Below are 24,414 nucleotides of genomic sequence, written 5' to 3'. Positions count from 1 at the left end.
TCACAGAAGCTTCTATTCGGCGGCTGAGCGCTATGCTAATAACAACAACAACAACGCAACAGTGCGTTGTTATCATGTCATTGCGATTTAAGCTTTAATTCATCCACCAGAAGTGTCGCCTGGTACGGTATTTGACTTTCATCCAGCATACATGCAAGCGACAGTTTGTTTACCAAATTAATGATCCAAAATAACGAACTTTTTCTGAAAAGAGCGCGTAAGGTTTGACTCAGTCTTCCACTGAGGCCTAAGAGGTGCCATTAGCAGGACTCCAAAAGCCGCCGAGGAAACGACCCACAGATAAAAGACAACACAAATAGCTGCTGAATTACCACCTGAGTGTGTGTCGTGAACATGAGAGGTTCGTATGGAGACAGAGACCGAGACCGTGGGCGTGACAGAGGGTAAGCGGCTATTGTTAGCACAAACTCATTCCTATCAAATTGTTAATTTTTTTAATGGACCTTAAATGCAATGAAGGATGTAAAATTTTGCTCCCAACTGTTTATATGGGACGATAATAAAGAAAGAAAGTGTTTTACCCAACTACACAATGTTTGCCTTGTCTTGTGTTGTAGCAGCCCTCGTTTTGGGTCCAGCAGAGGCGGCCCACCCCAAGGTAGAAAGTTTGGGAACCCTGGTGAGCGTCTGCGAAAGAAGAGATGGGACCTGGATGAGCTTCCCAAATTTGAGAAGAACTTTTATACGGAACATTCGGAAGTGCAGAGGTTGAGCCAGGTACAGCAGTCTGATGGCCTGATGCATGTGTTCCATGTTGACATTTGCTTATGCATGCTGGTTTTAAGTCTGTGGTGTTCCATACATTTACTTGCTGCACTTTCAGTTTGACGTTGATGAGTATCGCAGGAAGAAAGAAATAACTGTTCGTGGCTCAGGCTGTCCAAAACCTGTCACCAACTTCCATCAGGCACAATTTCCTCGTAAGCAAAACTGGGACTCTAAAAAACACGACAATACTAAACCAATGTTATTGTTGAAGTAATCAGAATATGTTCACCTGTCCATAGAATATGTAATGGATGTACTGAGGCAGCAAAATTTCAAAGAACCCACGGCCATTCAGGCACAAGGTTTTCCTCTGGCCCTCAGCGGTAGAGACATGGTGGGCATTGCTCAGACCGGATCTGGGAAGACCTTAGCGGTGAGATGCATACCATCCTCTATCCATGTGTTCACAAAGATAAAATACTGGTTAATTACACAGCAATATAATTCACCCCTCTCACCTTTGTCTTTGTTCAGTATCTCCTGCCTGCTATTGTGCACATCAATCATCAGCCGTACTTGGAGCGTGGAGATGGACCCATTGTATGTGAAGAGAAAGGATGATCTTAGTCTGCTTCAGAGCAGACAAGACTGATATTTAAAACCATCCAAATATAACATTGAAATGTATAATAGTACATTAATCTGGAACATGTTCACTCCTGAAATTACTTGAAATATATCTCACTTTTACAACTGTTAGCTCTATTTAATTAGGCCCTAAAACACTATTAAGTTATTTGATTGGTTATTTTGGATTGACAGGCTTTTAAATTAAATCCACTTTATTTGTCCACACAATGGGGAAATTATGTAAATTATGTAAATCAAAATTTAAAATGTTCTCCATGTATTATTTTAGTGTATTTCTGTGTCCCTATGAAACACTCAACTACTTTTTGTTAGAATGGTGCTACAACAAACTGTCTTTGCCTCTTACCCTGCAGTGCTTGGTTCTGGCCCCCACAAGAGAACTGGCGCAGCAAGTCCAGCAGGTGGCGTCTGACTACGGAAAGTCGTCACGTATCAAAAGCACGTGTGTGTATGGGGGGGCTCCCAAAGGACCTCAGCTCCGAGACCTGGAGAGAGGTGAGGGCTGCTTACTTGTATGAAAACTGTTTTATTTAAGGCTTTTAACAAATTATTATTATTATTATTATTATTACTTATTCAGGCCGATGAGTGATGATTTTAGATCAGTTTTTGCAACTTCCATTGACTTCTCAGATGAGTCATAGAGATGGCAGTGTAATATTTTCTTTTGCTTTTGTTTCCAAACTTCACATAAGCAAATAAACCAACAGGTCCATGCAAAGTTAAATATATCAATAGAGTGATGGAGCTAATTATATGAAACAAAACGATCCATATCACTCTTATGTGGGTTAGGGCTTTAAGGTTAGTGCATCTTGAAAACAGTGCCACTGTTAATTCAGTGTTTTTAATGTTACAAATGGAAAAATTAATTGGCTACTTTAAATCTGGGTATAGTTGATAATTCCTTCCGATTTGGATACAGAAGACATTGGTTCAGCCTGCATTTAATCATGCATATAACTCCTAAATATAGGAGTTGAGATCTGCATCGCAACCCCGGGTCGTCTGATTGACTTCCTCGAGTCTGGAAAGACCAACTTGCGACGCTGCACATACCTTGTTCTGGATGAAGCAGACCGTATGCTGGATATGGGTTTTGAACCACAGATTCGCAAAATAGTGGACCAGATCAGGGTAAAGCTAATATACAGTACATAGATTTGTCTTAAGAGAATCTATATTGTCATTTTGTGGAACTTCCTGTTTTATAAGTTCTAGGTAATGTTTCGTTCAAGTAAGAATTAAATGTCATTGCTTGTTTTTCTTTTATTTTCCGTGGTCCTTGGCTAGCCTGACAGACAGACCCTAATGTGGAGCGCTACCTGGCCTAAAGAGGTTCGACAGCTGGCAGAGGACTTTCTGAAAGACTCTGTCCAAATAAATGTGGGAGCCCTGGAGCTCAGCGCCAACCACAACATCCTTCAGATAGTTGATGTCTGTATGGAGAGTGAGAAGGACAACAAGTGAGGAGCTCGTTACAAAACACATCTTTTTCAGTCCTGGTGTGGTTACTGTACATGTTAGGGCTTTTTTTTGTTTGTTTTTGTTTTTTGTTATTTTTGACCAACTTCCGTCTTCTTCTATTTTTCCTTTTTTTTTGGTTTTGCACCTTATTCTTTGAAATTATCTCATTTACGCCTCCTTTAAAGCCAGACTGGTCATGTTTACTATTCTCTTAAGTATTTAGTGAAGTAGGCACCCAGTATAAATACTGTTCTTTTGTTTTCTGTCCTCAGGTTAATTCAGCTAATGGAGGAGATTATGGCTGAGAAAGAGAATAAAACCATTATCTTTGTGGAGACCAAGAAGCGATGTGACGATCTCACACGCAGGATGAGACGAGATGGGTGAGTGTGTGACACAGCTGTGGTTACACACCACACCCTACAAAATGTCTCGTGTGCTAAAGTAATTAATGCAGCACCTGTAATTTTAGATTTAGACAGTTTGGTGTGTGGGATGTTAACATCATGCCTCCCCATGTTTCTTAGCTGATCAAGGTGATTGAGAATACAAAATTAAAGTCACAGTGGTATTAATGGATTCTATGGTTATTTATGTGATGGGCTGCTTGGCTATCTTATAGGTGGCCGGCGATGTGCATTCACGGGGACAAGAGCCAACCAGAGAGAGATTGGGTGTTGTCAGGTTAAAAAAAATACACTGACATTTGAACAGCAGTGACTAGTGTTTTGAAGACGATGCTCAGCTTTTAATCAACTATTTGTCGTCTCATCTTGCAGAATTTCGTAGTGGTAAAGCTCCAATCCTCATTGCTACCGATGTGGCCTCACGTGGTTTGGGTATGTCCTGTGTGCTCAAGTGAAAAGCAAACCGTTTCATCAGTATATCCACACACACACAGGATATTTGACCATCAAATTTGTATGATAACAGCAACAGTAATTTTTAATAGTGATCACATTCTACTTGTTAATTTACAGTACATTTCTAATCAAGTCAACAGCGAGCACATACAGGTTTGCTTCTCTTTCAAAGAATGCGTGATGCTTTTCAGATTAAATGCATAATCATGAAGTTTTTCCACATCCAAAACTGGGTTTCCTGTAAAGATTCTTTTTGCTCCATTTAGTAACAGAATAGTAGTGAAAATATGGTTGATGTTGAATGTCGTGTGAAGATGTAATCGATGGGGCAAGTGAAGCAGCCTCTTATAGAATGGCAGTTAAACTTGAACCTAATTCTGTGTTCATTTGTTTTCTTTTCATTTTGTTTTTGTTTGTTGTTTCCAAGTCTCTCCTCCGGCAACTAGAAGCACACAGGCCCTCGGGAGCCTGCAGCCGGACCAAGGCATGACAAATCGAAAGCTGACTTGAGGAGAGAGACGGCCTGATTATTCAGTCCCACACAGCCATCTCCACTGAAAACATAGAGCCCACAAACAAAATCCCCCTCTTTCCAGGACACTGGCTGCCTGGACGACAGGAGAGGAGGGCCGATCGTGGGATGCTGCTGGGCTTCCAAATTTGATCATAGGGTCGGGGGCGGCTGTCAGGCAAGAGGGCAAAGAGGGGGGTGGGCTCCCCTCACCATGCCATCATCACCTTTACTGACTAATGAACTCAGTCAGGGACTTTCAACAAGCTTTCATTGTCTGTCTGTGAGGAGATGTTTTTTTCACTCCCAATTAGAAATTTTTGATGATAGTTGTTTTTTTGTTTTTGTTTTTTCTTTGTTGTTTTTTGGTTTTTACCAAAATTGGTTCTGCAGTTAAAGCACTCTGATAGACGATGGTTAGGTTATGTTAAGCTGACAGACACAGTGCTTTACAAGAAGACAGAGAAAAAGACAACTACCAGGAAGTAGTCGGGCATGGACGGCTGTGTTGGAGGCTCCCCTCTGAACTGCCCGCTGATGCCAGCCCCTGACACCCCCCACCACTGGCTGTGCCGGCCGACCTCTCCCTCTGCGGACGTCATGTCTGGTCCTGGCTGGCAGGAGTCCTGGCCTGGAGGAGCCACCTCTCTAAGATCGATTTCCCTCCCTTTCTGTCCTTTACACTCGATTTTTCTTCCTTTCTCCAAAATCACAGCTCTTCTTCATGCCTCACCTGCTGTCCCTCGTTTGCTAGTGTCTTAAATGTTTCCCTCTTTCTCTCTATTCATCTGTGCCCCCACCCCTCTCTTGGTCTGATACAATCTTCTCAGCTTTGTATTTTCTTAAAACCATTTTTTCAACTCATTCCTTTTTATTCCCCTCCCCATCCCCATATTTACTTATTGTTAGCCTTTCAACCGCCGTGGTTTTTGACACTTTGGCCATTTTACAAATTATGTCCAGTAGTGTAGCCTATGGAAAAACTCCCCAGCTCGTCCATCAGGACTAAAACAAACTGTCACGACTCAAATCCTTTGGCAGAAGCCTCTCAGATCATATCCATCATCTCCTTAGTGTCTGTTTCTTATTACTAAAGTAATAGCAGGGCTCATTGTTATCCCAACCTACCTCTTCAGTTACCCTACATCGTGATAAGAAGGTAGTTGTCACTGCGTCCCCTCTAATTTTAGATTTTTTTTTGTAGATGTAAAAGATTTTAAAGTTCTTTAAGTTCACATCAAATAATCCAGTAAAAATTGCTCCTTGTATGCCTTTCAGCTATAAAAAAAATGAGGTGAAGAGGCACAGATAAAATAGGTTAAGATAAAATCAGCATCTTATCAAAGTCCAGCCGGGGTTCCGGCCGAGGCAATTGTGGAGGAGTGGTGAGGTGGGACGGTTTGTCCTGTAGGTTCTCCTCTCACCCCTGCAGACCTCCCAGGACTGGTGAAGGATAGGGGGACAGAGCTGTGACTTTGTAAGCCGTCATTATGTCTCAGATACAGGGTAAGTACTGGACCTCAATGCCCTTTCCCCATTTCTCCACCAGTCCTCATTGCTTTTGCTTCCAAAATCAGTCCTTTTTTTCCTCGAATCAGTTTCCTGAGCCCTTTGTCATTTGTAATGAGAAACAGACCACTTATTGGTTTTCAGCAGATTTTTTAAAAAAATTGGATGTAATCTCATTTGATTCTCTAAACCACAATCAAACTCCTGAATCTGTCTGCCTCTGCGCCGGTGACAGCCTCGGCCAGAGGCGTTACGTTGTCAGTTGTCATGGTGATGACAGATAAAGGTCACATTGACCTTTGTCTGTGTTTGATCAGATCTTCAGAATTCATAGGTTAGTGATGACATTCAGCCCAGATGTCCAACAGGATAAAATAATGGCATTTTATTTTCATAAATCAGAAGGCTTTAAGGCTTTAATGTTAAGCAAGATCTTTTAATAAACACTGCCTCATTAACAGGAGAGGTTGCGATCTTTGGTACCCACCTCACACCTATTGTGGCTTGAAGGGTCTTCTCTGCTTGTGACTTATCCATGCAAAAAGGATTTGTAGCGTCTTTGCAGCAACATTCAAATTGAAAGCATTGTGGTTCGTCAAGATCATTGGTTTTACTGTTGTTACCCTTCAGGTGACAAAGCTCTATCAGTCCTCTGCACTCCTTTAATATCATCCTGATGTGATGACAGTATGTCATGCATGTCATTATTGTGATTTCAAAGTCTTCACATTAAGTCCAGACTTAAATTTTAACATGACCAGTTGTCTGGGGGCACAGGGCCACGAGGTGATAATTCTAGCCTCTGCAAAAAGGAATGTTTTTCCTCAATGAATTGTTAAAACCATCAATCAGTAATCTCTGTTGGATCTTTTATTTACACAAAAATCACGTGGCAGATTTAATTTTAAGATCTCTTAAATTAGTTTTTTTATTTATACATTGTTGACATAATTTGGTAATCCACTAACTTTTCCATCACTTTATTCAGATCTGCAGCTTTGGCTGCACATAATTTTCTTGCATGTGTGCAACTACATTATTACTGCACCAGATTGTTGATCCCTGTTTAGTTATTGGCATGGTAAGTAAAGAGTTTCCAAACATGTGCAAAGAGCTGACACAGGTAAGTGATGCTTTGAGAGGCCTCTGGGTGTCTGGTATTGTCTGTCTGACAAAAGAAACCTAGAAATTCATGGACTAGATTTGTTTCTACACCAGTGTTAGTTTTATCCTGACTTGTGTTTCTGTTTTTTTCAACCCCATCACACCAACTCTGAAATCTCAAGATGTGGAGGATGTGAAGTTTGTTATTAATTATGACTACCCCAACTCATCGGAGGACTACATCCATCGAATCGGTCGCACGGCGCGCAGCACCAACAAAGGCACCGCCTACACCTTCTTTACTCCAGGGAACCTCCGCCAGGCTCGCGAGCTGATCAAGGTGCTGGAGGAGGCGCGGCAGGCCATCAACCCCAAACTACTGCAGTTGGTCGATTCGGGACGTGGGGGAGGCGGAGGAGGTGAGGGGCGCTTCCATTTTCTATCTATTTTGACTTCTGAATTTGGAGCGTTGTCTTTTCTACTTTCTGCTTTCTCCCACAGGTGGCCGTTCCCGTTTCCGTGGCAGCTCCAACTCTAACAATCCCAACCTCATGTACCAGGATGAGTGTGACAGACGAATGCGTTCAGTGGGTGGGGGTGGAAGCACCAAAGAAAGCCGCAGCAGCGTCTATAGCCGGGATAGCCGTAGCGGAGGGGGGCGGGACGGGGATCGCTCCTCCACCTCCTCCTACAACAGAGATCGCAGTGGGAGGGACGGACGCAGCTACAGCTCCAGTTCCAACTCCAACTCGTTCGACCAGTACCAGAATAACAACAGCAGCTCACGGGCCAGTTCTGGGTCGGGGGGCAGTGTAGCGGGACAGCCCACACCTCCTGCATCTGGCCCCCAGCCTTTGATGGCTCAGCAGTTTAACCCTCCCCAGCCCATGCTGGGGCTGATGGGACACGCGACATTCCAATTTGCTGCTCCGTCAAACAGAAAGTAATACCATCTCAGAATGGACAGCAGTTAGGAGCGGGTTGGGTTACGGAGAATAATTCTCTTCAACGAAACTCGGTTCACTTTTACTTTTTCAGTCATTATTCAGTCTGACAAAAACTCCAGGTTTGTCATCAGGTTTGAGAGTGAGAACCTTTTTTTGTACAAGCATGCTGTTTTTGTATGGTGTCCTGAGCTGCTAGAGGGTTTCTACAGTATTTGCTTTTACCCTTAGGTAAAGGTTAAAGGTAGGTGCTAAAATTACTTCTTGAATAGCATTTTGATGTTAAATTTGGACATTTTTGCTTTTGTGTTTGAAATGTAATCCCAAAAAAATCACTTGTGTAAAAACTAGTGTATCTAGAGGAAAAGTAGGTTTAAAGACTTTTTATTTCGATTGAAGTATAGCCTCTCTTCTTTTATATCACCTTTGACATCTATCTTGATTTCATGGGTCTTAGAGGCCTCCACCCTTAGTTTGATGTGTTCAGTTAACAGTGTGGTCAAGTCTCATTGTTTTTATTCTGTTTAATAAAGTTCTTCAATGTATCACTGAACCCTTGAAATCTTTGACACAAACCTTGGGTAGTAGTGTCATTTAGCGGGAATAGAAAGTCGATTGTCCACAGTGCGAATGAGGTCACCAAGAGAAAAAATGTTTTATTACCCATTAGGAATATTTTACCACGGATTTCCTCTTGCACATTGCACAAATCAAATGTACATAACAGAACTGTCATCATTGTTATTTACAGAGCAGTCATACGTGAGTGCAGAGGATTGTGACTTGAGGGCCTGTGAGTAGGAAGTGTTAAGCATGACCGACATGCATTTCTGACTGTAGGAACAAGCTGAGTGTTTGAGACAGGCGCTGCACGGAGCACCCAGGTCTTAGCATGTACTCAAGGATTTGATGTTCAGTTATCCAATAAATGCTTCGATATTAAACTTAAAACACAACCTAAAAAGAGTTCAATAACAAACCCTTACCTTACTGAAAATATATTAAATATAACATCATGATGTAGCTGATCTGCAACTCAGACAAATTCTGTAGCCCAAAAACCACCATCACAAAACAGGAAAAAATCCATCCAAACGTACTTGAATTCATATGTTAGAACTGCAAAATAGGCACATATGGCAGCAGATACACAACTGTCACAAGGAAATTCTTCATCATACAAGATGGGAAAAAAAGATGGAAATGGCTCTACCAAAACCTCTCTCTGCAAACCAAAACGTTGACTAAGTCCCCGTAAGATAAAAAATCTAAATGGTAACCACTCATCACAAACTAGACACCACATAAAGTTGATAAAGTGTTTTGCAACCAAGGAGGGTTTGCATCTATGGAATTCTCAGTTCTCTATTAATGTGCTGGATTTTTGTAAGTACTGTGTCCCATGTTAGCAGAGCATGCAGAGTTAAAGATTAATACAAATGACAAACATTCCGTGCTCAAAGTGGAAAACAAAGAGCACAACAAATGAGCACATAAACTGGATCGAGTTCTTTCTTCCCAGTGCTGGCTGTTCGAAACTAAATAATATCAATGCAACACTTGGGGGAAACAGTTGCAGGTTTGTTTTAAAAGCAGCCACATACAGTAGACAAGACCTAAAGACATATGACTCATTTTAGGCAAAGCACACACATGACACACGGAGCATGAATGCAACCCAAAGAAAACCATACCAATCAAAAAAAAAAAAACCAGTACAATGTGATTACAAAAAAGGAAACAGGCTTGATGCCGAGTGTTGAGTTGGTTTAGGAAGAAGCAGAGTCTGAAAGCAGAGAGTCTGTCGTGATGTCTGTTGTGTTTAAATGCTATAGATTCCCCCAGGTATCCGCAGGAGGAAACTGTTCTAGATTGCCCCTCTCAATGTTCTCCTGTTCCCCCATGGTGAAGGCCAGTCTATACTGCAGCTGCACTTTCTCCTGAAGCACACAGGACAGAGGAGGGAGATCAACCTCTACATCATCATCATCATCATCATCATCATCATCTAGTAGTCATAAGAACTACTCAGATGTTTTATCACAAATCTTTTGAATAGCACCACTTCATCTTGTTGGAGGTTGTCCCAGACTTACCGTAAATGGCGACAACAATATGACAAGTTTTCGGTGTAGTATTTCTTGTTGTGTCACCTCTTCAACATCAGCCGAGTGTCACGCAATGTGGCTCTGAGTTCTAAATGTTGCATTTACAGAGTGTCAATAATAAAGTATTAGCTACCTTGTTTGGGTTTGCCAGCAGTAGGATCTGTGTGACAGCAGCAGGAGGGAGGATGGGGTTGAAAGCTGGCAGCTCAGTTCCTGATGGAGGCTGCAGCTTCACTGCCATCGTCTGCCATTAGAAAACAGTTTTGTTTTTTACCGAGATGGTAAATTAGCTGCAGGTTTAGTAAAATGATTTAAAGGTTTTATCAGGAGTGATGAGGGCCTTGAGGTTTCAACTTGCTGACCTTTGGAGCTGTGATCTGGAAGTTAATGTTGGTGACAGGGACGGGAGCGGATGACAGCATGGAGATGATCACCACCAACACTTCAGGACGAGACGGAGGCGAGTCACGAGCGAAGTGAAAAAGAACCCGCAGACTGTGTCCATCAAACACAGTCACAGGTAAAAGACTACCTGAGGAGGGGAAAAGACAGAAAGAGAGGCGAATAAATGATTATCTATTTCTTAGTGGGCAGAAGCAGAAAGCCATTAAGGTAACTTACTAGGCTTAATGGATTCTAGCGGTACAAAAACATCAGCTAGTGTGACTTCTGCAGCAGGAGTCTCAGTGTGGGCCAGGGACACATCCAGCAACGTCGTTCTGAGGCCGGACTGAGAGTTGAGGGGCTCGGCAGAGAAGACTGGGATGGGGTTCAGGGCAACACTGGGCCCAGACTTACTCTGAAGGTCTCTCAGTGTTGGTTTGGACTGCTGCTTGTCCCTAAGAGCACAGGAATTAACATCACCTCAGTGTGCTCACATTAGTATGTCATGATGGTCAACTCTATACCATAAAAGATCTGCCAACTGAAAAATACAAAACATTTTTACAAACTGCAGACATGAATTTCCTTATGAAACCTGCAATGCAAGCCATGAACTTAAATTGAGATTTTCAATTTTTTTGACAGGAACCCAAACTTCTGACCCATTCGGGCAACGAAGAGTAAAAGAACACAACAGCATAATTAAACTTTGAGGATAACATTTATAATCGTCATCAGTATTGAGTTGTGTGTTCTAGGACTGAAAACTTGAAAATCCTTGACTGATGACAGCTTCTGCTGCAGAAATTTGCCTGCATACCAAAAAAACACCAGGTGTACCAGGACACCAAACAGTAAAATTAGAAGATGTTTCTACATGAAATAAAAATCTATTTCTTTTTACATAACAAGTTACAGAAGCAATTTATAAAACCAAAATAATGAAATAAAAAACAATTTCAGAAACTATACAAAGGACGAGTATAATTTCAGTGCTGTCCAGCAGTTGTTGAGGGCATTATGACAGATTATTTCTTTTTAAAATCCACACAAACACAGGTAAACCCGTTTCCCTCCTGTGTGTCAGCTGGAGACCGTTTCCCACAGCTGACAGTGATGGAAAGTGTTATTCATGTACCATTTGACCTGTAGGCTCTCTGGAGGCAGGGACTGCTGCAGCAGCTTCTTTCCCAGCAGGTCGAGTTCATCCAGGGCCGAGTTCCCGAGTGTGGAGCCAGAGGAAAGGGGCTGAGAATGGGAGGGGGGGTCTGGGCTCAGGAGGACACTGGGTGCTGCTGGGACGTCTGTGTCTATGCTGTCAGATGACTGGAAAGAGTGAAAGTGTGAGAGTAACTAAACAGATGAATGTAGTCATGCAGCATTAAGGGAATGATGCCCACTAAGAAGAATTTCAAGTTCATTAGTTTATACCATGCAAACTGTCACTGGATCATCACCATTATTAGAATGAATGAATCTACCCACCTGGAAGGAGTCCCAGGCTGTGGAGTCCTCAGGTTGTGAGGGAGGATTGGAGGTGTGTGTTCCTTCACTTAAACCTGGAGATTCCATAATAAGGGAGCAATATTTAGAAATCCACATGGAAAGGCTGCTGCAAAAGATCTTTTATCTACATTTTAAACCTGGATTGCATTTCAACTCCTAAACAAATCAACATTAAATATCGATAAAGAACCTGCATACATGATTCCCAATTACTGGAAGTTGAAGGTGTCAGATGTGCTTTTACCGAGTGACATGAGCTCATCATCCAGGAGACTGATTCCCATCTCTTGCGAGGGGGCATTGAGGCCGTCTGTTGGAGTGGGAAACTCTGGGAGGGAAGGCGACGTTTCCAATCCTGACAGGTCTAACAACGCCGTCCCCCCTGTGGGAAAACATCATCCAACAACTGAATATGAAAACATTTCTGTAGCTTCCTGTGGAATACCGATGCTAAAAACAACTCCACCTGTACTTCTATGCTCGACACCCCACCCACCTGTTTGCTTCTGCGTGTTTAATGTGTTGTTGCCGTTCACTATCTCCCCCTTCACCTGCTGCTTGTACAGGTTGATGACGTGTGTCAGGCTGTCATTGGCCTGCAGGATCTCCGCTGGGGACACACATTTACAAATTAATTGTACTAAAGCTTAGAAAGCGGTTTAAGAAGAATACTCCTCTAAAATACGTTTCAGTAGTTTATGAGTTAACTGACGCTACCCCGGAGACCATTTCTTCTTGTACACGGAGAATTTTACAAAACAAATATTTTGTGCATCGCTGGCTCTCTTTTCAGGTACACTTTCGAAATAACAGTTCAGCATCCTGAAAAAGGCCTCTACTGCAGAGGAAACACATGAATAGCTGAATGGGTGACATTAGCAAACAAAATTCCCATATAAAGACAAATAAATAGAGCTTAAAACCTTTTGGCTACAAACAAAGGAAGGATATTTCATTTATTCATTAACTTATGTGTGACACTTACCCAGAGCCTCATCGTTGTCCTCTGTATCGCTGGCTAGTCTGAACAGTGTAGGTCTCATTTTCTCGCAGCGCTGGTACAGGTCCTGACGACAAAAAAAAAACAAAGCATGTCGCACTTGAGATGAAGTTTCTGCTGGCTCTGCCTCTACTACTCTGCTTCACTACACACACATTTAGAGTTGAAACTCCCCCTCAGATTAAAAGGTGGGGTCTTCCAGTTCACCTGTATGAGCTCAGCATTGCTCTGATTGCTGGCGGTGCTGTCATAGTCCTGCAGAAGCTGAGTGAGGAGACTGACGCTCTCCTTCACCTCATGAATGGTGTTCACCCTCTTTGATACCTTCTCAGCTCTTTTCTGATCCTACAACGAAGGAAGAAATTAATTCACAAACAACAGAAGATTTTCACAAATGTGAGGATGAAATGATCACTCATGAAGCAAGAAGAAACAAGAAAAAAACAACTAATCCAAAGGCAAGAATATGGAAGTAGAGCAAGCTCAGGTGATTAGAAGTGTCTGAAATAAGAGCAAGGAGCCGCCCTTGTAACCCCTGCAGTCGGGACATTTTACTAAATCCAGCTGAATGACTGCCAGTGACACACAAAACTCCCCTCAGGACATTCAACCCATACCCTCATTCATGTTCCTGCTGTGTGTAACACTGATATTTTTCTAAAGCCATACACTAACACACCTTTATGACAGAAAAGTGTGTTTCATGACAGGAAGAGGACGGAAAGACATTTACCTCTTGGACCATTTCTTTGATGAGTTTGTTGGCAGCTTTCAGGTCATCCGGGTGCGAGCTGTTCAACAGGCGAGACAACATCTGACAAAGCAGACAACCAGAATATACAGTATGTAAGAGGAAATGAGAGCTGGTCAGGTTGCATTCATTCCCAGGCTGAAGATGGTCTTTTCACACAACTGGAATTTTGCACTTTAAAACAGACCTTTGACTTCTCCTCGTCCTCAAATATGGCATTCTTGGGTCTGGGTGGAGGAAGGTTCAGGAGTTTGTCAGGTGGCAGCTCTGGATCTTGTTTAATAATACCTGATTTAAAAAGACAGAATATGAACAAAACAAGGAGATTAAAACATCCTTGTAACTTTTACTCCTAAAAAAGGGTGATGGCAGCTTCTTACCTTGTTTCTTCAGCATCTGATAGGCATCTGAGATCTTGGCTTCATCCGGCAACCCTAAAGTCCAGCTATAGATTAACTCCAAAACCTTCTTTTTTACTGGCTCTGGTGACCGTGAACCCAGGTACTGAGAGGGTGGATTGAAGAAAATAGTGAAGTTATTTAGTCGTGACAGCCATGTACTCTTAGAAACAGGGTTAGGGAGACAAGTTTAAAGTCTTACCTTTGGAGAAACTACTTTGATGAGTTCATTGAGAAAACGGAATTTGCCCACTTCACTGTGAAACCTTTTACCACAACTTTTCATGCATGTTTCCAGAACCTTAGAAACAAAATGTCAAACAGAATTTTTTTTTTTTATGAAAACAACTTGACCAAGCTCAAAAATCTATACACCTTCAAAGAATTTAATGTGAATTTAGGTCTGTCAACAGTTGTAATTGTTAGGCATCAAAACATATTAAAATGAGAGAAGTGTAAATGAAAGAATATAAAAACATCTTTACACAATGAATGTGGCAGAAAACTAAAACAGAAAAAAGTGTTCATGCATAAAAAAAAAATCACTCTAAAAACCAGGACCAAGAGTTCTAAAGCAGCGAACGTCAGACCCAAATTCAGATCTGGACCCACCAGCAAGGCCTGCATGGCCTCCCACTCCTGTGGAGACTGGATCTTATGGGCCAGGAGCCTGGTGGCCAGCTGAGGTCTGCAACACAAGTCACAAACCGTACTGAATTTCCTGAATGTGGCATGCAGCAGTAACGGCAAATGAGCAAGTCTAAACCCTGCTGAACAAAATAAAATTACAGTAATCATTATATACCGTAAATAGACCAACATCAAACAGACAACCCTTTACGTAAGCTTACCCACTTAAAAGAATTTTATAGTTCAGATAAAGTTTTATTAGCTTTTTTCTTTTCAGAAGAAGAAATCTCAAGTGTCAATCAGGCGGTGAATCAAACTCATAAGCCATTTTGAGTTCCAAGGTGATTTAATTCATTTAATCGTCAGTTGGAGAGACCTTCCCATTTTGTTAGAAACCAATACAGCTAGAGCCTCCAGATTAGTAAACCAGAATCTTCATCAACAAGATCATATTTAACAAATTTAAGCACCAACAATGTGATGTACTCTTACCCTTCCAAATCATTGTTGAGCTGATCACAGAAGGCATGGATGCTGATCCAGTCTGTGTCTCTGTTCAGTGGGTTTGTGGCTCTGTCTAAAATGTTAGCAAATGAGGTGACAGATGTTACAGCAGCTTTAATATGTCAGATCAGTATTGTTACTCCAGTATTAAAATATATACAGAACTACAATATGTAGTGAACAACACTTTAGTGTAATTTTAAATACACTATAGTCACTATTCTTAATATGATTTCTTGTTTTCAAGTTCTATGAACATCCCAATCCCAAATTATAGGGACTTATAATAACTCTGCTTGTGTGGTGTGGGACGACTTAGTGAGTAGCATAGCACAATATACATTTCACTTTTAATTAACACAGAGATATGTTTCGTATTTTGTTTGTGTTGCTCCCTTTACTTAGCAGTTTATTGCTGCAGATCTTTTACATGCATTACATCTGTGTGTTTGTGTACATTATGTGTTCTGTGTGAATATCATATATACACAAATAATACAGTTTCAATCACATCTAAACAGTAATTTCAGCACAACCAGTTCCCCCCAATATTTATATTCTTATGTTAGTCTTAAATTATTTTCTATATCGATCTTTTTGTCGTAGAATTATGGTAAAGATGGTCTAAACTGGCAACAGCTTATTTTATTAAAATTTGACAATCGATATTTTAGGATCCTCACACACAAAAAGTCAAATAAGCATTCGAAACTGAACGACAAAGTTCAGTAACTTCTTACCCGACTCCTTAAATTCATTAAGTCTCAAAACAGCAGCAGGTCACCGGAGTCATGTTAGCTAGCTCGTTTTTCCATATTCGCAGTGTCACCAACATTACTGCCTCGTCTGGAACTTTCTATGCAGGCCATACCGTTGTTATAATCACAAGCTAACCTCTGTGACTAAAATGCGGCCCTCGTGATTTCGTTGTTTAGGAGTGTTCCCCGGATAAGCCACCGAGCCGTGCGGCTAATGCTACGCCTGGCTGTGTTGTGTGTTGACAGCTGGTGAGCAGAGCAGCTCTGGTGCTAAATTAGCATCCTGGATGTGACGATAGGGTCTGAGTCACCTCTCTGCTCCGATCCGCGCTGCCGGAGTGAGCTGACATGTCATGGACAACACCTCGCGGATAATTATTTCTAGGTTCCAGCGTCTCCAGACGATACCTGCTCAGGTAAATACGTTTAAAATACTCACTGATACGAGACTCCAAACTCTCCGCATCGGGCGGCGCAGCCATCACTGCGAGATTTATAATGTTTATCGGTCTCGCGATGCCTGGAGCTCACGGGCGCGTGCTGTAGAGAGAGAAGGGGTATAGATCCAGAGCGAATAGAAAGGTTTGTTGGATTTCATTCTACATACAGACTTAAAAAAAAGAGCACGTAAAGTCCTCTCTTTTTTGTGTCCAAGCGTTGTAATTTATTATGTAATAATTACAATAAACGATTGCTATCAATAAATATTGAGTGCTTGGGAATAACAAATCTTTTACGCATATTTCTATGAAAGACTGGCGCGTCAAAGCAAGTTCATGAAAAAACGTATGAAAAAGTAAAAACGGTATTATTCATTCAAAATTAAAATCATATGATCTACTTGACCACAAATATATACGAAAATGGGATGTATAAAACACATTTTTTCTTAATTAAAATTTAACTAATTTCTTTTTTTGTAAGATTAAAGAAAGAACGGGTAATTTTGCTATGGTTTAATTTAATCTGTGCATTCTAAAGAATATCTCAAACAAGAGTAAAATTATTAAATATTGCAATATTATAAGTATTATTACTATAGCTTAAATATTACATCTACAATCGAATCTGCCCACAGAAATTGTCATATTTTTACACCAGGAGATTAGACAAATATAGTTTGCTGAAGAAAAGACCGCCGCTCATTGGCTGCCTTCCACTGTGCAGGAACGTCATGGTTGCATAAGCCAATAAGAGACAGAGTGGGGCGGGTTGTGGCGTTGTCATAGTAGGATTTGTGACGAGCTGTATTTCGTCCATATGAATGTGGGGATAAATTTCAAAGTCTCATTACCAATTTCCCTTCCAAGGACAAACTGACTCAGAATTTACCTGAAACACACATAGAGAAACAAAAAATAAGCTGTTCACTTCATCCTGAGGGAATATAGCTGGAACTATAAATCTTTATTTCCTTCCTGTGGGTGTTGTGACACTGCGTCTCCCTCCAGAGGCAGGCGCTGATCATTTCACTGAATATCAACAAATAACGGGATTTGTTCTCAACTTTAACACTTTATTCTCAGATCGATCGGGAGTCATTAAAGCACTGGATATGTTCGGACTAATTTCTCTATATCCAGAAGCTCGTCAGTAATTTGTAGTGAGAAGTGTTGTTGTTGTTGTGAATGAGTTTGCGTCTGTAAACAATGAAGCGATGGAAAGTCGCGCTATGTTCTCAGACAGTTTCAGTTTGACTCAACAACGCGACATGAAGAATAAAACTTCTGCTGCTTCACCGACTCGATAAACAAGTCCGGCAGTAAAGATATCAGGTAGATCCTGGTTTCCTGTTTCCTCTGCGGAACCAAACAGCCAACATGTCAAATATGACAGAAGACCTGCCATCGCCTAAAGCTTTACGGGACTGGTGCCGCGTCTCCTGCGCCCCTTACCCCTGTGTGGAGATTAAAAACATGTCCACATCGTTCAGAGACGGACTCGCCTTTTGTGCCATTATCCACAAGCACCGACCTGATTTAATGTAAGTAGAGCAGCTGGAGCCATCACTTTATCCTCTGAGGTCCTGTCAGCAGATTTTATTAACTCTTTTATTTATATGTTTTACCATTGTTGGATTGTGTTGTTTACAGGGTTCAAACACTACTTCACATTTTCATGAAACTTTGTGATAGAGTGTGAAATAGGACAAGCAAGAACCAAAAGATGTTTTGGGTGGGTCCAGATAAAGGGCAGATCCATGTTTTTGTTCAATTACGTCGATCATTGCGAGACAAGGTTCATTTTATACGTCATGGACTTTGATTTGGAAAGTCCGTGGGGTTTTACAAAGGAATAAATCATTACTTTTTTTGGAGTGGATCCGATGAGTCAGGCATTTTATGTATTTATTTTTAAAATGTTTGTTTATTTATTTATTTGATTTTTTTTTCTATTTGGCTGGTGAAACTGGGTGGAAGGGTTGATCTTGTGCTCTGGAGAAATCACGTTTTTCTTCATTTGATTTTTTTTTCAACTTGGACTTGTTGTTTTTTCCACTGTTTTTCCTCATAAGGTCCATTCCACATCAAAGTCTGATCTGGATTCAAGTAATATTCTAGATTTGGCGATCCACAATATATCATATCATATAGGTGCTGATAGGAAATTGAACACTGTGATGTAACAGGTAGAAGAATTGTCTCGGGTCACTGCTTTGTCAATTCCTCATTAGCTAATCCATCTCTCCTTCTCATCTTGCTCTAGAGATTACAGCTCCCTCTGCAAAGAGGATGCATATCAAAATAACAAACTGGTGAGTCCTGTGTGTTCACACAAGACATAAAGTGAAAAAATCTGTCTCAACTATGATTTTGAGAATTTATTGACTGTTATTAACCCTAATGGCTGGGATAAAAGTTCTTGGTAATAGTACTGTATTTATGTATTTATGCAGGATTTTTTTACACTGGCCTACCTTAATGTTCTATTTATCTTCCTGTTGTGCAGGCTTTTGAGATTGCAGAGATGAAGCTGGGCATCCCTGCATTGCTAGACCCAAAGGAAATGGTTTCCACCCAGGTGCCTGATAGCTTGAGCGTAATCACCTACCTTTTCCAGTACTACAACTTCTTCAACAGGAGCTCCTATGGTGTGTTTAGTACAGTCTATCTTTTCTATTTTGTGGCTCTTTCATTCAATGACTTGCAGCACAACAGGAAACAGAGGTTTGCTGTCACTGTGCTTTATTTACATGTGTTGTCTTGACTTTACAACAGGTCTTGCTAGTTTGAGGTTGTCATATGTCACTGTATCAAACAACCAAACAAGTAGTCAAACTCCAGACCATCTGAAACCTGAAGGGGTAATTACAAGCTGTTAATTTAAGGCTTTTAAACTCCCAGTGAGAACATGCCTGTTTTATCATGTTGGTTGTTTTAGCCTCTGGCTTCTCAGCTGGTTTCTCTTCACCAACAGAGTGCGACGTATCTCGTAAACAGTGGAGAAGATCGTTTATCCAAGACAAGGTCACAGACAGTGTGTACTTTGTGTTTTAAGCCTGTCCACCTCATCCAGCGACATTTCATTGACAGACAAGTCTACCATCGCAGCTGTTTCAGGTAACAGCACTGTATGCAAGGTAACAAAAGCTTGTTTTATTCCTTCTTTTAGGCTCCTGGTTCAGGTTTATCCGGACTGTGTGTAGCCCTGCTCGAGATGGATTGCAGTTCACGTCAGAATGCATTTCAAATTTGTTGTAATTGACCGTTTAGGTGCTTTCACTCAGCCATGCAGCCTAAGAACAGAGGAGACTTTTATTTAGCATTTAGATTTCATCATACAGTCCAGATCAATCATAGAATTAACCTTTTTCCTTATAACTGTGGAAGATTTTACAGAACAGCATTTCATTTCTGCCTTTTAGGTGTAAACTGTGCCACAGCACTCTATTACGAGAGTCTTATAAACAGGGATGTGATCCTGGCTCCTTGATCTGCTCTCACCATACAAGCAATAAAAGTCCTGATCACCATCTGCGAACTGGGTCGACTGAGAACCGTCCCAGATGTGCTTTTCAAATTGCTTATTTTTCCTTGGGCGGATTGCCGATCACCAGTGTCCCACATTACCCTAAGACAACAGAGTCACAAGACAGACTGGTTTATCAAACTGCAGCAATCGAATGGAAAGAAATGCAGGAGAGTAGCAGAGAAACGAGAGATGGAAAAAACAGAGATCTCACAAGTGGCCTCAAGAGGAAGGTAAAGAGGCAAGCTCCTCTTCCCCCCTCTCATGACAAAGCTGCCGAACCCATTCCAGCTGACAGCAAGGCACAGCAAGAACCAGTGAAGACCGTTTCTGAGCCCTCTCAGCTCTCTTCTCTTTCTACGCAAGTGACAGAAGGAAGCAGTCGGCTGGTTTCACCGCCTGCAGGCGGGTTAAGCTCATCCAGAGACCCCGTTCTAGCACCCAGAGCCAAGCCTTCCCAGACAATGGACAGCCCTCCTACCACCGGTAAATGGGCACTTTGAATGTTACTGTCAGTCAGGTATTCTTTGTATGCATGCATGCATGTACTGTATGTACAGTATGTACTGTATGTGTGTCCTCTCTCACAACTAGGTGAAAACAAGCGTGAAGTCATTTTTTTCTTTTTTTCTCATGTTCTCTGTGCAGGCAGTTCATCCAGTCACCATAAGTTTTCGTCCTTAAGTCACAGGTGAGTGAACATCAGGAGTTTTTTCTCTGTTTACTGTTTGCTCAACTCGCCTTATGTCTCCTGTAATGACCATATTCTAACCATTTTTACAAGAATAATAAAGATGCTCTTGATAAAATTATAACTCCTGTAGGAAGATAGATAGATAGATAGATAGATAGATAGATAGATAGATAGATAGATAGATAGATAGATAGATAGATAGATAGATAGATAGATAGATAGATAGATAGATAGATAGATAGATAGTAGATAGATAAATAGATTTTTGTAATTTCAGATGTCTGAAAGAACAATAATAATAATAATAATAATAATAATAATGATATAGAAGAGGGATGGATTTAATAACGGTTGTAACACCTGTTTTCCTTCATCTTATAGCACCAGACCAACCAGTCATCGGCCTAAAGTGAACACCAAACATCCATGGTTGACGATCATCAATCCTGGACCCTGGGGACAGCTGCCACCTGCTAAAGCTATTCAACCCAAACCGGCCTCATGGTACAGACCTAAAGTCCGCGCTCCCAATCCATTTGGGGAGGATTTTGATAAGGTCACTCAGAATAAAAACGCCACATCCGAGCATGGAGAGCAGACCAATTCTTCAGTGGAAGCTACCCACCCAGGGAATGAAGACAATCTGACTGGGGTTACTAACACAGCGAGTGGCTCAGGTGAATCAGCTGGAGATAGTAATCCCTTTGATGTATCAATTGTGGAAGAAACTGGAGACACGGTAGAAAGTCAAGCAGGTGTGGCCGAAGAAGCAACATCAGGGTCACCAGTTGACTCACCTGAAGCACGGAGTCAGACCTCGCACAGGAGTCTCCCTGTTTCATGCATCACATCTGCTCAAAGTCAGTCTCCCCTTTTACCTGCTGACACAATTGAGGCTGAAGAACATGAACGTGACGAGATCATAACATGTCAAAGTCAGGTAATGGAGAAATGGCACACTCTGTAACCGTCTTAGAATATTTTCTTCTGCAGGCAGAGAATCATTACCACAATGTTTGTCTCTTTTTTCAAAAATGATGTTATGTGATGCTAATGCTGTGTAAATATGATATCAAACCAAGTTAGGCAGGTTTTACATGCATGTCTTTTACCTTCACAAGATACACAGTACTTTTCACTACGCAACACTTTCCATTTCCATGTTCTTTATGGTTTAGGCGGTCTGCACAGAGAACCCTTTTCATGAAGAGACTGAAATGCCCCAGTCAAGCATTTTTGAGGTTCTCCCATCTGACCTGAACCCTGGACATGGCTTCCCACTCATCAAGAGAAAGGTATAAAGGCTGTACTAATTATCTCAAACACAATGAAGAAAAATCAAACCAATACATGTTTATATGGACTGGAGGTATTTATGTTTCTGAATGCAAATAAAAATATATATGTTTGCCTCTGCACCATCTCCAACTGTAATAACAGGATTAATATAGTCTTTACAATTCAGTCTTCAGGGATGACATATAAATTGTTATGATGTAAATTCATATGTTTTCTGGTAATGATGCATTTGAGGTTTTGTCTCTTCTCTTGGTTGACAGGTGCAAACAGACCAAGATATTTCCACAGAAGGTCTTCAGATGGAGATGAAGGAACTGTATAAACAATTGGAGGCGATGGAACGACAAGGAGTTGAACTGGAGAAGAATCTTAGAGAGTGTACAAATGGTTTAAAAAGTTGCTCCAATGGGTTTTACATAAAATGATTGTATAAAATGAGTGTATAAATGTTAAATGTGTAAAATGTGTGTTTACCCCTTTTTGTGTCAGATAAAAATGAAGAACAAATGCTTAAGGAGTGGTTCATTCTAATCCATGACAGACATATTCTGGTCCGCCGAGACACCGAGCTGGTTCACCTGTAAGTAGACCAGACCAGGACCAAGAGTTTCCATCCAAATAGTTTCTTGAGGGCTTTGTTGAGTTTTACAGATGATTTGTTTTGTGTCTTGTGTCAGGAAAGCGCAGCAGAAGTTAGAGGAGAAGCAGGCAGATGTGGAGTACAGGCTCAGATGTCTCCTTAATAAACCAGGTCAGTGTTTTATTATGTAAAGCACTTTATCACCTTATTCTGCCAACAGCAAGAAATTTTGTTTAATTCTGTTATACAATCCATGGGCACAACATTTCCAATCACACTGAGTTATACCACTTTCTGAAGTCAAGAACTTCACAATTAAAATTACCTACAAAAATACTGTGGGCTTTATAGTCTTTTTAAAGCTCCCAACAAATTACACAGAAATAAGTCAGAATGCGATCAAAACAAATTGTTCTAGACATTAAATCATCTTTTGAGCTTTGTCTGAACATGAGTTTATGTTTATTGACAATAGTTAAGACCGCATTGCTGTTTCTTGAATGTGATTAAGTATAACAGAGTAATTTATAATGCCATGTTTTGTGAAATGCTACGCATTCCTCACATTCAGAGAGTGACTGGAGTCAGGAGGACCGAAGTCTAGAGAGGCAGCTAATGGATGAGCTGGTCGCCATCATCGAACAGAGGAATCAGATCATTTGCAACTTGGATCAGGACAAGCAGAGGTACACAAAAATTGAATAGTGTTCAGTGATTTAATGTAATATTCACATATTTATGTATTGAAATGTGTTCTTTGCTTGATTAGGGAAAGAGGAGAAGATTTGCTTTTAGAAGCCATAATGGAGAACAAAGGTGAGAAAATAACCTTTGTTTAGTCTTCTTTTTATACTGTTGTCTTCTCCTCTCCACTTTCTGTTTATGAAGAATATGGAGAAAATAACGTAATTTACCAAACACTCATTCTTGCTTACAAAAAACTGTTTTTGCCCACCCTTCACAGCATGTAAATATGACATCTCTCCTCAGAGTTGCAGAAAGAGGGATTAAAAGAGTTGAAGAAGTCAAAAGGAAAGTTCAAGCTCACCAAAGTTTTTAAGATGATGCACCATAAAGAAGAGAATGTCAAGCAGCCCACAGACAATCAGAGTTGAAGCACTATAGTGTCACAAACAGTAAACTTGCTTTTATACGCGAGATGAGGAAATGTGTTGTTAAACTGTAAGACTGTAATGATATGAAACAAGTCATTTGTTGAGGAGCAACTCTTTCATAGATAAAATGTCGTTTTCAATCATATGCCGTCAGTATAATGTGTTTTATTTTTATTTTCAGTATGCAATAAATATTTATTTGTAAAGCTTTATATTTTATATGTTCAAGGGGTGTGTACTCTTACTGATTAAAGGTCATTTAGTTTTTGTTTGTTTGAAATCGGAATTTTTTACTATGCTAATAAATCTGCTGGTTAAATTTATTCAAAGCAAAGTTATGGCTTAAGTTAGAAACAAACTCAAGAGCTGAATTTGGATCTGGAAAATTCATGATATTATTTAATCCTTGCCTGTAATCTGTCTTTATTTGTAATTATTATAATTTTCCAGTTGTTTTTACAGTTATCCCAATAAACAAACAAATAACACAGAATATTTAAACAGAGAGATAGCTCAATTTAAGATTGGAAAAATCATCTGTCCATGCTCCTTAAAAGGATCTATCTGTCTGTCTGTCTGTCTATCCGTCCGTCCGTCTATCTGTCTGTCTGTCTCCGTTTCTGGTATCCAATCCAATCCAACGTTATTTGTTAAGCACTTTACAACAACCACAGTCGACCAAAGTGCTGGTACTAAATAATAACACAACAGCTCCAATATCCTTGATAAATACTAGCTTGAAAATTTTCAGCTATACAGTACATGCAAAGTGCTGACTGTACTTAAATCCACTACTGTACTTTGATAGCTTTAAATCACCTACGAACTGATAAAAAGATTTTTTTAATGCTCACAGCAGCATAGGCTATTTTGTCAGAAATATATTTGATCCCAAACTAAGTAAAAGGAAGAAATGTTTTGAACCAAGACATAAGTGTAG

The 24,414-nt window shown here is 40.7% G+C and overlaps 3 protein-coding genes across 4 annotated transcripts; 2 read left to right on the top strand and 1 right to left on the bottom strand.

The window, feature by feature from the left end:
* Positions 1 to 10: 10 nt before the first annotated feature.
* Positions 11 to 8,323, top strand: LOC137610377 (probable ATP-dependent RNA helicase DDX17). Its single transcript, XM_068337989.1, has 13 exons — positions 11 to 404; positions 582 to 738; positions 845 to 941; positions 1,029 to 1,162; positions 1,264 to 1,329; positions 1,734 to 1,875; positions 2,357 to 2,517; positions 2,674 to 2,846; positions 3,120 to 3,230; positions 3,470 to 3,531; positions 3,627 to 3,686; positions 7,017 to 7,253; positions 7,336 to 8,323. Exons 1-13 carry the CDS (start codon positions 355 to 357, stop codon positions 7,779 to 7,781), a joined length of 1,896 nt encoding a protein of 631 aa, XP_068194090.1. The 5' UTR covers positions 11 to 354; the 3' UTR covers positions 7,782 to 8,323.
* An 86-nt stretch (positions 8,324 to 8,409) lies between these two features.
* On the bottom strand, positions 8,410 to 16,304 carry gga1 (golgi-associated, gamma adaptin ear containing, ARF binding protein 1). The gene is made up of 17 exons (XM_068337988.1): positions 16,257 to 16,304; positions 15,048 to 15,132; positions 14,538 to 14,613; positions 14,128 to 14,226; positions 13,908 to 14,031; positions 13,715 to 13,815; positions 13,510 to 13,590; positions 12,984 to 13,121; positions 12,762 to 12,843; positions 12,273 to 12,386; positions 12,021 to 12,158; positions 11,756 to 11,829; positions 11,409 to 11,596; positions 10,508 to 10,725; positions 10,249 to 10,418; positions 10,020 to 10,130; positions 8,410 to 9,718 (listed from the first exon to the last, which is right to left on the bottom strand). The coding sequence occupies exons 1-17, from the start codon at positions 16,297 to 16,299 to the stop codon at positions 9,608 to 9,610; spliced, it is 1,953 nt and encodes a 650-aa protein (XP_068194089.1). The 5' UTR covers positions 16,300 to 16,304; the 3' UTR covers positions 8,410 to 9,607.
* Positions 16,305 to 17,245: 941 nt separating this feature from the next.
* Positions 17,246 to 23,741, top strand: LOC137609352 (MICAL-like protein 1). 2 transcript variants are annotated; one of them, XM_068336334.1, is made up of 15 exons: positions 17,246 to 17,801; positions 18,524 to 18,572; positions 18,767 to 18,908; positions 19,036 to 19,121; positions 19,235 to 19,377; positions 19,683 to 20,272; positions 20,435 to 20,477; positions 20,862 to 21,420; positions 21,659 to 21,775; positions 22,040 to 22,166; positions 22,269 to 22,359; positions 22,457 to 22,530; positions 22,931 to 23,045; positions 23,129 to 23,175; positions 23,324 to 23,741. In XM_068336334.1, the coding sequence occupies exons 1-15, from the start codon at positions 17,638 to 17,640 to the stop codon at positions 23,368 to 23,370; spliced, it is 2,394 nt and encodes a 797-aa protein (XP_068192435.1). In that variant the 5' UTR covers positions 17,246 to 17,637; the 3' UTR covers positions 23,371 to 23,741. The 2 variants fall into 2 exon arrangements, with proteins under 2 accessions (XP_068192435.1, XP_068192434.1); XM_068336333.1 differs by having other exon boundaries at positions 17,248 to 17,801; positions 23,350 to 23,741.
* Positions 23,742 to 24,414: the final 673 nt, after the last annotated feature.

The sequence above is a fragment of the Antennarius striatus genome, chromosome 16, assembly GCF_040054535.1.
Source record: "Antennarius striatus isolate MH-2024 chromosome 16, ASM4005453v1, whole genome shotgun sequence".
In the NCBI taxonomy this organism is placed as follows: Eukaryota; Metazoa; Chordata; class Actinopteri; order Lophiiformes; family Antennariidae; genus Antennarius; species Antennarius striatus.
Note: the sequence above shows the minus strand (reverse complement) of the source record. Positions and strands in the feature narration are given on the sequence as shown.